The 13836-nt window shown below is 38.9% G+C and overlaps 1 protein-coding gene across 1 annotated transcript in view; it reads right to left on the minus strand.

Annotated features, from left to right (window-relative positions):
- The window catches only part of PRMT3 (protein arginine methyltransferase 3), a 76843-nt gene extending 64989 nt beyond the window's left edge, over positions 1 to 11854 (minus strand). The window contains exons 1-6 of the mRNA XM_037522586.2: positions 11801 to 11854; positions 11397 to 11541; positions 9467 to 9549; positions 7966 to 8015; positions 7227 to 7329; positions 610 to 769 (exon numbers count right to left, since the gene is read on the minus strand). Of these exons, the coding sequence (XP_037378483.1) occupies positions 610 to 769; positions 7227 to 7329; positions 7966 to 8015; positions 9467 to 9549; positions 11397 to 11541; positions 11801 to 11828 (569 nt within the window). The 5' untranslated portion in view covers positions 11829 to 11854. The remainder of the gene's footprint in view (positions 1 to 609; positions 770 to 7226; positions 7330 to 7965; positions 8016 to 9466; positions 9550 to 11396; positions 11542 to 11800) is intronic.
- Between the last annotated feature and the right edge of the window lie 1982 nt (positions 11855 to 13836).

Consider the following 13836-nt stretch of genomic DNA (forward strand, 5'->3'; position numbering starts at 1 on the left):
GTATACTTGGTCGAAGTGCAAAATCTCAGGTCTACTCCAGACTTTCTGAATCAGAATCCAGTTTAATGAGATCCCCAGGTGCTTCTATGCACCTTTAATTTTAAAAAGTACTAAGACAATAGAACGCTAATTTACTCACTGGAAAGAACCATCCTAAGTATTTGATTTTCTGGTTAAATACCCCAAACACTTTGATGCTTTAAAACCAAAAATCTTAGTCCTGTGCTTCCCCCAAACCTAAAGCATGTTAATCCTTCCAATTTAAATGGCTAGAAATAAATAAAACAGAAAAATTAAAAACAGTAATTCAAAGTAAGAAAACAGCAAAGAATAAAAGCACCCAAGAAAATTATATTTACCAGAATTACCATCAGTGCCAAAGTAAATTATAAAGAAGTATATGAATGTAGGTAAAACAAAAAAAAAAAAAATTAGGTCACTATATCCACAACAGAGAAAAATGCTACATTATCTTTAAAATTCTAAAATTAAATCTCTACATTGTGCTCTCTACTATATGAAATGTTTTACCATATCCTTTCTACCATGTCATTACTTATGTTATTCTGGGGACTAAATAATCGCTCCTCTGTAAGATTGATAAATTACTTCATTCTTTGCAGATCCTCACGCGCTCTAGCTAATGCAGCTTCAGCAGACAGTGCCCTGGCTTCCATATGTTTCAATTTTTCAACAACAGATGTATTTTCACTGAGTCCATTGGGGTATGAGAATGGGACTGACACCGGTTCATAAAGATCTTCTACATCTAAAGAAACAAATGGGCATTATCATTAAATGTGTTAGAATAAATGCATTCTAAAGCGCCTATTACGTGGCCAACTAAGAAAAATTAGCAAACTATTTTTATTTCAACAGTCAATACCAAACTATTTCAAATTGAATTCAAAGAGCATACCTATGGTCTAAGTTTTTCATTAGTTGGCTAAATTGAGCAAATTATAAGTATTAATTATACCAAAGCAAACCCAAAGACAAAAAAAGTGGAAGGAAAAAACTTCTAAATTTATTGATCACCAGAGATCTTCCAAGTTTATGCATTACATCTCACTTCATCCTCAAAACAAATCTAAGGTGTACATATTGACCCCTATTTTAGGACAGAGGAAAAATAAATTCAGAGAAATTAAGTGAATAAATAGCTCAAAGTCATATAGTTGTATAATGAAGGTGCTAAAACTCAACCCAAGCCTGCATTCTTAACCCCTATCCTTGCCACTACACAAGGCAACCTCTCAGCCTGAGTCATTATCTGTAGAATAACAGGTACTACATTTATTTATTCCTTAAGGATAGTGTGTAAAGAATTCTATACATTCAATAACTTTTACATTCTAGGTAAGGGGAAGTGGAATTTAAGTAACATCTTATTGCTCATCTTATTAAACATCCTAATTCCTAAAATTATTTAAAAATCTTCATTTAAATTTAATCTCACTGTGTGTAAATAATTAACTTATGGCTGTAGAACTAATCATTCTGTAAACAGAAGTTAATATGAAGCAAGTGAGTTTAACAAAATCCTACTATCAAATGAAATTGGTCTAAATTAATTCTGAGATCTTAAAACAATTAAAAACAATGCAGATATTACATTCTCTGCTCAGTAAAGAGTGGCAGAAACATGACTTTGTTTCTGTTTGGTTTTTAGCTATGATACTTATAAAGATACTTCTTCAGAACTGGGACAAAATAACTTCAAGCTTAATAAAAAATGTGATAAAATTGTAACATAGATACTAGCGCCTAAATTGAACTTCTTGTTATAAAGGCAGTGCAGTGGGCCACTAATTTCTAGACACTCTAGCAGAGTATTGAGTAATTGTTTTAATAAATGCTAAATTCATTCATTGTACACAAAAAATTGAGAGCAGCAAAATATGAACTAATAATTGATAGTGTGCCATATTTTTACTTCCTATTACAATTCTTACTATGTTTCTTGTTTTCAAAATTCTTCAAACTGTAAACCATCTTATGGATTAGAACTAAACAAAGAAATTGGTATCTTTCTTTTGGCAAGTTTCTGTTTTGCTTTCTGCTGCAATAAAAAATTGCATAAAAACTTTTAGCGTTAATAATATGTAAATAATCATGTTAAAGGTAAAATGAATAAATTTGAAAAGAAAAAAGATTCAGAAAACTTTAAGATTCTTAATTATTAAGATTCTTAATTCAAAGTCCTAAGCCATTTCTAGGAAGATGCTTTTCCACTTCATTTTGACAGCTTAGAATTATCACAAAAGGTGGCCAACATATTAGGAAGGCATAATACATACGCATAAACTTCACAAAAGAGCTCCAAAGTACATGAGGTCAAAGCTAACAGAATTAAAGGCAAGAAAAGACAATCCTTCAATCTCTGACAGAGATTTAAACAGGCACCTCTCAACAATCGACCAAAATAGGTTTTAAAAAAACTAAGACATCAATGATCTGAACACATATATTTAGTCCTCTAAACTAATTATTTATATAATAATATACTCACTAACTGTGTTTTGACACTCCTAGAAAGTACTGATCAGTGATTTTGTGGAATATTCCTCAATCTGGGTCTGCCCAATGCCTTCTCATTACTGGAATGAAGCTACACATTTTTGTCAAGAAAAGCAGAGAAATTCCATTGTACCCTCAGTGCAGTAAGGCTCACAGGGTCAATGTGCCTTATTATTGGTGATGTTGATCACTTAGTTATGGGGGTGGTTGCTGTATTTCTCCACAGAAAAGTTACCATCTCCTTTGTAGTTAAAAGTTCCTTCAGGGAGATTCTTTGAACTAGGCAAATCCTGTTTTGCCTTAAAATTTCCCCCAGTAGTGGTAGCATTCACTGGTGGATCTTTTCTGTAAGTTATTACTGTGTTTGTCTACTGACAATTTTCTATTTTTCTTTTCCCTTCTTCATATTTTAAAGGAATTCTACTCCAAGGTCAAGCTACTCCTCATTTTATTTGGTTGATTACTTATGCCATTATGGACTCATGGATGCTTATTTTATCCTACTGTTTAAAATCTAGTAGTATCATTTTCTATGTTGCTCAAATTACTCCAGATTTGCCACTAGGAACTCCTTCAGGTTGGTTCTTCTGCTTTTGATAAATCCTCCCTCCCCCACCTTTTTGTTAAGTACTTCTGTATTTTCCACACAACATGGCACAAGACTCATCTTGTATTCTCCCTGCCCCATCCATGAAATCAAACCACCTCTCTAAGGGAGCTTTGGTTCTTATTAGTGGAGAATGGAATTATAAATCCAGATCTGGGCACTAAAGATGCTTATGGCTACTGGGGTTTTTCTAGGATCTCTTAGCAGATGAAGCTAGGAAATCCATGTACATATACAAACTCACACAGGCACGCACATCTATATTTCTTTACCTACTGATGTGTATATTAAAAACCCCAAGTTTATACTATTCTTCTGTCTCCAATTTATACTCACAATATTCACCTCATCCTTCTATATTTCCTTATTAAAAATCACCTTCTCCGACACTGAGAAATCTGACACTTTTAATCCACAATATAATTACTTATTCAACTTTAGTAGTATACACAAAACATACCAGAATTCCTAAACCACATCATGAGAAAAACCCTTTTACTTATGCGAATTAAGCAGTATTTTTAACTGTAGCCTTACCACAAGAGTCAAAATTCCAGCTACTTAGGTAATTCTTTTCTCTGTCCTCTTCAGTGTGATTACACTATTCTTTTAAAATACAGTTAAGTTCATTTGTTAGACTTTGTGTCCCATTTTGCACCACCTCTCCAAGCACCCCCTATGCATTCTACTTAATTGCTGATGTTATTATATGAAGGCTATGAAAATCAATACTATGGTCCTAAGAGTCAGAGCTACACAAAAGATACACTCAGAGAGATATCAATCACATCTTTTATTCCTGTTACTTCATTCTCAGTGTGCCCTTCTTTCCATCTGTCCCACAGATAATGAGGATTATTATAAGCAACCAGTTTCCTTACTTGCAGTTTATTCCCCCTGTATTTCTTTTGCACAAATACAAAGATGTGTATTTCTCAAATGCCCTTTTATCATATTATATAGATTCTTTTAGACTTTGCCTTTTTTTCATTTAATAGTACCTCCTGGATGTCACTCTTATTAGTTTCAGAGAGCTTCAATCTTATTAGCAGATGTATATTACTCCATGGTGTGGATGTATGGGCATTTACGTTGTTTCTGTTATTTTGCCAGTGCAATGCTGCAATGAAGTATCCTGTGTGTGTGTGTCTTCAGCCGTGTATTTTAAAGACAGATCCTTATGAAACCACTGGGTTAAAAAGTGCATACACAGTTTTATTGGGCATTGCCAAATTTTTATTCTATTAGCAATATATGATAATGCCTACCTCTCCACAGTTGTTTTCAACAAAACACGTAATCATATTTTAAAATTTTCTTATCAGTCTAATAGGTGAAAATGGTATCTCACAATTAATTTGTATCACCTCTTGATTGAGTTTGGACTTTTTTCCCTTATGTTTGAAGTCTATTTTTATACCTTTTTGGGGAAATCACTTAATTTTATATTTTTCCCACTGCTCTATCAAGTGATCAAGGGATATTAACCCTTTGTGGAAAACGTTCCAAATACACCATACTTTCAAAAAAAAATTAACTAAATTCTACTTAATTCACTGAGATTTCATTCATTTTCCCCTAATATCTCAGGCCTTTCTGTTCTCAGACCCTGTCCAGGATAACACAATATACTTAGTTTGTATGTCTTCTAAATTCCCTCTAGGCTAAGACAATTTCTGAGGTTTTCCTTGTTTTTGATGACTTTTATAGTTTTGAGGCATACTGGGCAGGTAGTCATAGAATGTTCCTCACTTTGCATTGTTTTTCCATGGTTATACATAGGTTATTGGTTTGGAGGTGGAAGAAGAGAGCAGGAATGTGCTATACTTATCACTTCTAATCAAGAGTACATACTATTAACATGATTAGCACTGATGAATGTGAACATGGACTCACTGACTAAGGTTGTCCTTGCCAGGTTTCCCCAGCATAAAGTTGCTTTCCCCCAATTATACTGTATTTTCACTCACAGGATGGAAATGGTACATTAAATGCTGTAGAAACATGAAAAACAAGTGTCATAATCCTTTCTATAGGGAACCCACAATCTAACAGTATGAGTGTATTATTTTTAAATGTCTGTACTGTATTCAATATATGATTGTATGTGATAACTTTCATGAGACACAGAAAAGGTAGTGAGGTTCAGAAGAGGAAGAGATTACGCAGATCAACAGATATTAACTGAGTGCTGCGTGTACTGGTCTCTGTGGATACAGATCAGTATTGAACTGTAACTCTCCAAAGGTATTTGAACTTAATTTCTTTCAGTGTGTAAAAGGTGACAATGACTACTATCTTGTAAGGCTGTTGCACAGATTAGGATGCTACCTATCAGAGGGAAGTGCTTAAAAAAGGAAATTTATTGTTATTAGTGATTTTGAATTTAGGAAGAAGTCCTGAAAGGCCCATAGTGAGCACTTTGTCATTCATCAAAGATATCACTTTGGTAACTCTGAGGAGAAATAAAAGAAAAGTTGTAAAAACAAAAAGAAACAAGCTGGGACTTACCAAATTTTAGAACTAGAATGAAACTCAGAAATCTGGTCCGAAGTCATTATTTTCTAGATGAACACTTAAAACCAGAAAAATTAAGTACTTTGCCCGGGGTCATATAGTTCCTGAATGTTACATTAAAATTCTTACAACTAGGGCCTCCCTGGTGGCGCAGTGGTTGAGCGCTGGGTTGCGAAGCTGCCGGAGCCTCTGCAGCGCCGGTTCAATCCCAGGCTGCTCCCCGGCGGCCACCGGAGCCCCGGCCGCCACCGGAGGAGGGTCCCACATGGCGCGCAGACCTCTCCTGCCGCCCGCTGCTCCCCTCAGCAGTGTACTTCGGTCCTTCTGCCTGCTCTGCTCCCCGCTCTGGCTCTGGTGAATTCTCTCACCTTCCCGCACTTCTGACTATACCCAATGCTTGTATAAATAAATAAAAATAAATCTTTAAAAAAAAAAAAATTCTTACAACTACATCACACAACTTAATGATGGTACTTCTCAAAGACATGAGTTTTCCTTAGTTCTGATTAAAAAACTTGTCAAGTACACACTGTCAAACTAGTATCTAGGAAGTTATGTGTCTTACTACAATGCTCTTACTCACCTAAAGAGAACAAATCCTCTATCACACCTGACGGACAAGAAATGAAAGGGTACAAGAAGAAAAATCACTTTATCATGACACCTCAGACCTATAAAGTATCTACAGGATTCAACAGAAGATACTATAAGACACAACAGAATTTTCACAAAATGCCTGTCCAAAAAGGAATGAACCAAAGCACAAAGCAAAGTAAGGAAGAAAGCTATAGTCGAGAAATGAGAGTAACCCCACCACCTGGGAGGGTCAAGAGTTATTATACATGGGTAAGTCCATGAAAATTAGGGTGAATCTGTTCTGCATCAAAACAAAAATCTCAGTAAAGTAGATGCCTTAAGAAAAGAATTATCCGGCCTGAATATGTGAACTAAAAGTAAATGTTATTAAAGCCACTTATAATTTTTTTTAACCAGTAGCTTTATTAAAATGTTAGTCATTTTTCATTGGACTAAACTAAAAATTATCCTCTCAAGTCTCCGTAAGTTTCAAAACATCTTACACTTATTAAACAATTTTATGTATGTTTCTAAATTCCTTCCTGATAATTTATTATTGTGACTGTCAGTTATTAAGTGACTTAACTTTTCTACTAAAACCAACTACCCAATTAAGTCTTCACAGAATAAAAGAGATGATATATTGGGCCTCCCCGGTGGCGCAGCGGTTGAGCGCTGGATTGCGAAGCTGTCCGCAGCTTCTGCAGCGCCAGTTCTATCCACAGCCACCATGCGAGGGTCGCACATGGTGCGCAGACCTCTCCTGCCTCCCACTGCTCCCCTCAGCAGTGTACTGTGTCAGTCTGCCTGTTTTGCTCTCCGCTCTGGCTCTGGTGAATTTTCTCACCCTCCTGCACTTCTGACTATACCCAGTGCTTATATAAATAAATAAATAAATCTTTAGGGGAAAAAAAAAAAAGATGATATATTTTCCCATAACATTTAATCGCTATTTTGCCATAACAATGACCCTATATTATAGTAGATAACAGTATGTTCATCTTACCAAATTGAAGTAAAAGGTCATCTTCTAGTACAGGCTTCAAATACTCTTCTTTCTCCCAAGGTACTGGGTTATATATGGAATTCATATATTCAACTGTAGGATTCTGGATATAAAAATTAATTAATTAATTGCATATGAAATTGATTTCATTGCATATAATCTCAAAATCCCCTAGCAAAAATTCTAGGAAATTAAACAAAACAAGAAATCACATCTATATTATACAAATCTTTATCTATTTAAGGAACATATTATCACGTGTCATTTCATTAACTTGACTGGACGACTGCTAAATTAGTGGTCTCAATGTAGTTTTTGATAGTTTGGATTTGGGAGAAGTGGCAACATAAACATTAATTTCAATAGAACAGAAAGAAGAAAGTATTTAAAAACATAGAACAATAAGAGGAATTGAAGTACTTGAAAATCACACTAGGAATTATTTCTGAAATACCATCAATCAACATTTCCCTTTATCAAACACTGAATTACTTTACACATAACATTGATTCACTTACTAGACTCGGCTAAAAACAACTCTTGTTAAGGATGGTGTGTATATCTTTATTCGTGTTATATGTTGTACTGCTCCTCAAGTTCATGATTCACCCAATGTAAGTGCCAAATTTAAAAAAAGTTCCTTATATAGCAGTTATTTGTATTTTTTTTAAATCAGTGCATTTACAGTCACTATGGTTTTTCTCTAGTTTCCAAACAAAACTATAAATTACCAACTTACCTTAAGTCTAATAAAATTTATTAGCTTAATGTATCCATAAAATTCAAGACCTAAAGGAGGGAAAAGAAGAAAATTCACCTATTTTAACAGAATGAGTTCTGTTTAATTGTCTTGCTCTATGGAGGTTTCTTTGGTTAAAGTATTCTCTACTACTTATAATATTTTAATTTCTTATTAAAAACAAGAAATGATAACTTTGGCACTTCTGAATATTTTAACTGAGAGCCAGTGATGCATGACAATTTTCTTAAACACTTTTCTTAAAAAAAAAAAAAAACAAAAAAAAAAAACTTCTAAAACAGGAAATTCATTTTTAGAATTCTACTCATGTGTCAGAACAATACACATGAGTATTGGAAAATTTAAGTTCTAGATTTTACCACGTATTTGTCAGTTGATGCTAAGAGCCACAAGTTGCTACATCTTCCCAATTTTTATGGTGTTTACCAGATTTTAATTTCATCACAACATGGAGTACGGAAATATACTAGCTTTTATATTAAATTAAATGATGCAAATTAAAAAAACAATGAGGTTATAATCAGATTCGCCTAGATTCCAAAATTGAAGAAGCATTTAAAACTAGGGAAAATAATAGCATATACAAGCAAATGGTTATTATCTGTCATGAGAAATGTTATGAGAAACATGTCTTAGAAGACATTGTAAATGTTTATATGCATAATAGCAAATCCCTATACAGTAAGAGAAAAAAAAAGAAAATTATATTAAAAGTATGATTCCAATTCAACTGAAACAAGCACATTAAAATCATGAAAAAAAGAAAACCACAGAAACTAAGGCATTTATGTCTTACAAGAGTATTTGCAATTGAATTTATGAGTCACAAATATTATATCGTGTTTGACACCTAACATCTGCCTAGCATTTGCTATTCTTCAATAACTTCTTTTCTAATTGTTAGTAAATACCACGGCCAAAATACCAATTTTCTATTTTGTTAATTTTAGTGGAATAACCTAACTCTTCAACACCCACTTAAAGGAGTGGAAGTTTTTCATTGTATTGTGTAAACACAAGTTTCAACAGAATCATGATCTGAATATTTTGCTTATCATCTTATTAATTTCATTACTCCTTATTTCTATTTTTTCACCAAGCTCCTTATAAAACTCAATCTCACATGCCTTAAAGTTTATACTTTAAACTTCAAAGTTTGACCTTTATTTTTGATAGTGATTTACTTCCTTTTCCAAAGTCCATTCTACCACCATTGTCTAATTCTAATATGATAAAAAATACAATCAGATTTTTATTGTTTTTAGCTGTCAAGTCAATATAAGCTTAAATATTGATAAATTTAATGTAGAAAAATGATTTCTTTATTCATCTATCCTCAAAGCGCACTTGACAAAAAAATTCATTTTCTTAAGTTGTTATACATTTCATTACACTGGACTTATGTAGAAAAGAAAGGCATGGAAAAATAAAGTTTGAACTTAAATTTCATAATGAAAACTTTATTCTAAAAAATACTCACCATGTTTATGGACCATGTTACCAATATTAAACTGATGCTCAGACTTACAGTGTGAAAATGTTTCTTCAGCAGATGTAAATAATCTGAAAAATAAATCAAAAGCTTCATGGAATTGTCCTCATAAAAGTCTAAATACTGATTTCATGTTAAATATACACTTTTCCCCCAGTCTCTAGTTTTATTTCATTAAGAAGAAATACAGATGAGAAAACCAGTACTTCTAAAGGGAATTAGTACTTTCTCAGTCACATTTTATACCTAAAACTACTCTGTAAGTGTTCAGATTAATTTACTTGCCAAAAAATAGCACTAAATTTATCAAAAGGCTTTTAAGAAAGAACACTCCCTTTGACAGATTCTTTCAAGTCTTGGAAATTCCCTACATGAGATTTTCTCCTCTACTGTCAACTATGCTTTCAGAGATTTTTGAAATGGCACAGCTTAAAATGCTTTTTAGAAATAAAGCACAACATGTAATTTCACAGCTGGCACATTCCCAAAGTACCATATTTCAAAAGTTATCCCATAGTGTTCACAAAGTACTTGCATTATAGGCATAGTAAGGATTAAGCCACTTTATTACATGCCCTGCAAAACTGAAGAACACATAAGGTTAGCAATAAATAATAGAAAAGCTACATACTTTTACGTAGCACATATGCAGCTCCTAGTTTTCAATTAATGTTTATTTACCAAGGCAGGTTATTTCCGCAGTATTTATGCGGCCTACCACAAAGAAGGGCATCCCTGAGAGCTGATAAGTATTATGTTATGACAACTAGAGTATATGTAGACATTCTATACCTACCCAAATTTGTTTGAACTTTTTGAATGTACCACCAAAAGCACCACATCCAAGTTCAGGAGATAAAGAAAAATGTTTATTAAAGTAGCACTGGTTAGTGCCACCAGGCTTCTTTCATGCCAATTTGCCCGACAGCAGTCAAAGTCAAAGCTTGTGAAGAGGCAAAATTTTAAGTGAAAAGAACACAAGTTTGGACATAAGACAAACCACACCTTTATGATGGTGAACAAGTTGATACTGCAGTCTCCATTGCCTGAAGTGCAAAAGGCATCAATTCCTCTCCCTTAAATAGGTGGGAAACCTCAGGTGTGCTAAGGGACTAAATAACTCAAATGAAATGTTCTCCTGAGATACGTTCTGCTTTCAAAGACTTATAGGATGGTAAAGATGGAAAGATTCTGAGGGATCTAGTTTCGTGACTCTCAAACTTTTTATTCATTTGAGTTACCTCATACAGTGTCTTTATGTTATAGATTTCTAGACCGTATCCCTTATTTACAAAGACTTAGGTGCTGGGCCTCCCTGGTAGCACAAGGGGTTAAGCACCGTGCTACCAATCCGCAGTGTCTGCTGCATGAATTCCATCCCAGGCCAGCCAGGGAGAAATCCACACGGCGCAGCAGACCTCTGCTGTCTCGCCCGCAGCTCCCCTCAGCAGTGTGTTTCAGTCAGTCTGTCTGTTCTGTTCCCCACGCTGTCTATGGTGAAATCTCTCACCTCCCCCCATCTCTGGCCTGTACCACAGCTCTTGTATGCATATATATAAAATCTTTTTAAAAAAGAAAGACAGACTGAGGTGCTGAGTCCAGCATCTGTATTTTTTTGTGTCTCAGGTGATAAAGGTGCACAGATTTGGGAAGTCAAAATCCTCTTATTTTACACAAGGGGAGACTGAGGCTGGGCAATGAGAAGCAGCACAGTCCAGCATCCAGGTCTCAGCTCCTCCCTCTCATCACTGTGGTCTTTCTCCTTAACAAACCCTCACTCCAAACCACTGGTTCAAGAATTCGAGGTCAGGCCACTTTGGTTCGATTCCTGACCCTTCGTGGTTCCTGAGCAGACGACCCAGAGCCACGCGGCCCCGGACCCCCCCAGGGCGAGAGCCAGGAGCTGAGATGGACGAACCTGTCACAGAACAGGCAAGGGGTCTGCTGCTTGTCGTGGGGCACATCGGCTTCGTCCTCATCCTCCCAGGCGGCCTCGTCGCCGCTGTCTGACAGTTCGGGCACGTCCTCCTCCTCCTCCTCCGGCGCCTCCGCGCCCCGGCCCCCTGCACATGCAAACCATCAGATCGGCCCCGACGCCAAAGCCCACCGGGCGCGCGAGGCGCAGGGTGGGGAGGGGGCTCTCCCCGGGCCCGAGGGGGCGCTCCCCACGCCGGGCGCGCCGCGTTCCTCCCTCACCTTCCCTGCGAGCCCCGCTCCCCCCCGCTCCGGGCCCCGGCGGCGCAGGGGGAGGGTCTCCCCGCGGCCCCACGGCGGCGCGGCACGAGGGCTGGCCGAGGCCGGCGCAGAGGCCGGGGTACCCACCGGTAGCGCCCGACGCTAACGAGCACATGGCTGGCGAGCCCGGTGCGCCTGGGGGCGGGGACCCGGTTGGGTAGCGCGCGCGCGGCCGCCGAGCAGCTCTCGGGCCCGGAACCCCGGGAACGTGCGCGAGGGCGAGGGCGAGCACGAGCGCGCGGCGGGGCCGGGCACTCCTGGAGACGCGAGCGCGCGCGCTACTTCGCCGGCGCTTCCGGCCTCGAGGCGGCCAGGGGGTCACGTGAGTGGGACGGGAGGTCACGTGTTCAGGGCGGGGGGGAGCGCTCACGTGATTAGGGGCCTGCCCCGCCCCCCCGCCGCAGGGTTGACGCAGCGCGCGCCGAGTCGCTGATGCAGGCGGGGCTGAGTGTGGGGGGCTCGTAAATGACTCGTCTCCTTTCAGGGCGGCTGAAGGACTTAGCTGGAGGCCCTCCCTGCGGCCCTGCGGCCAGCGGCGAGCGGACGCCTCAGCGGCTTTGCTGTCGGTGTGACGCCCGCGGCGCAGCCCTGGCTGGAATGAGCTGTTAGTGGAGGGGGCGGCCGCTCGCGGCGCCCTCTAGTGGTAGAGGAGGCGGGGTGCAGGCAAGAGCCCGGCACTGCACTGCTGGTCTTGGGGTGCAGGACTGAAGGGGAAGGAGCCAGCGCGGGGGGATGTGCTGGTCACCTCATGAGACAAAGCCTGGTAGGGTGCTTTAAGGAGTTTAGTCTTTGACTTACAGGGCGAGCACGGACTCTGGAGCCAGCCGCCTCAGTTTGAATTTGAATCTTCTATCATTTAACTTTTAGTGAGCATGAGTTCCAAGCCTCTCTCCCATCTACAAAGTAGGGATAATGACCGCAGGGCTAGTATAGTATGAGTAAAATAAATTAATAGAGGTAGGTTCACCGTTCTTTTGGTCAGCTTAAAAGAGAAACTTGGAGCCCTGTGCATCATCCCCACGGGTTTTTAAATAGTTCGCAGGGAAATAAGCCGGCAAGGAGACAGCAGCGTGCCCCCCTGAGAATCTCTATACCTCTTTTCTCTGGACTTTTCTCTGGCGTTCTCTTGTGGTCTCCTCCTCATAGCTGTCGCTCGACCTCTTGCAGCCCAGCAGTCTGAGTGATGCCGCCCTTAGATCCCTAACCTCTAGGCTCAGGTGTGCACACTTACACACACCCATGCTCGGGTGTCCACAGTCAGGCACACGTGCCCCACATCCACGCGCCTTTTTTCTTAAGGAGATCAAGGCCGCAGGTGATAGCCACAGAGGTCAATGGTGTAAAAAGCCTGACCAATGCACTTACCCCACAGACTTGATAAACAATGAAAAGCAGTGGAACTGTGGTTAAGCAAGGGAGTGATGTTGCCGGATTTACAAAGTAGCAGTATGATTGCTGTGTGGGGAGTGACAAACATTCCCTTTCCAGTATTTATTCAAACCATAGCATTCTTGGGTAGGTGGGACTAGTCGGGCAATAGTAATTTCAGTAGGTGGTGTCTCAAGCTCTAGTCCCAGAGGTTAGCAGGCCCTAAGCACATGTTTATCCAATTGAATTGACTAAGAGAGTTTATTAAGCTCTGCATCTTAGTGCTGCCTAATCTTCCACCCCAACTCAACCCTCCAACCTGGCCCCCACCCTCTGGCCTTTTCCTTGGTGCTAAGTTTCCCATCTCCAGGTCTTTACTAATAATATACTATACACGGGTAGGTCCTTGTTGTCTCAGCCAGAAAGGCTTTCCTCCCACCACCATTTCTAAAGTAGGTTCTGTTATTCCGGCAGTCTCCAGTTAATTTCTGTCTTAGCGCCTACCATTTGTTTTTTGTTTTGTTTTGTTTTGCTTTTTGGTCTCAACCCACAACACTGCACCATAAGGGTCTTTTTCTTTTCATTTCTGTGGCACCTAACACTTGGCCTAGGTACTCAATAAATTTGTGGAATGAAAATGAGGCCTTGTAATATTGCTAAACTCTTCTGAGTGTACTTCCCCCAATCTGGAGAACGAGTTCCATCTCCTTCCTAGAGTCCACATTCCAAGACTGAGACTGTGAATGTCCATGCCC

This window comes from Talpa occidentalis, unplaced genomic scaffold, assembly GCF_014898055.3.
Source record: "Talpa occidentalis isolate TD23 unplaced genomic scaffold, MPIMG_talOcc4v2.1 talOcc4.3, whole genome shotgun sequence".
Taxonomy (NCBI): Eukaryota; Metazoa; Chordata; class Mammalia; order Eulipotyphla; family Talpidae; genus Talpa; species Talpa occidentalis.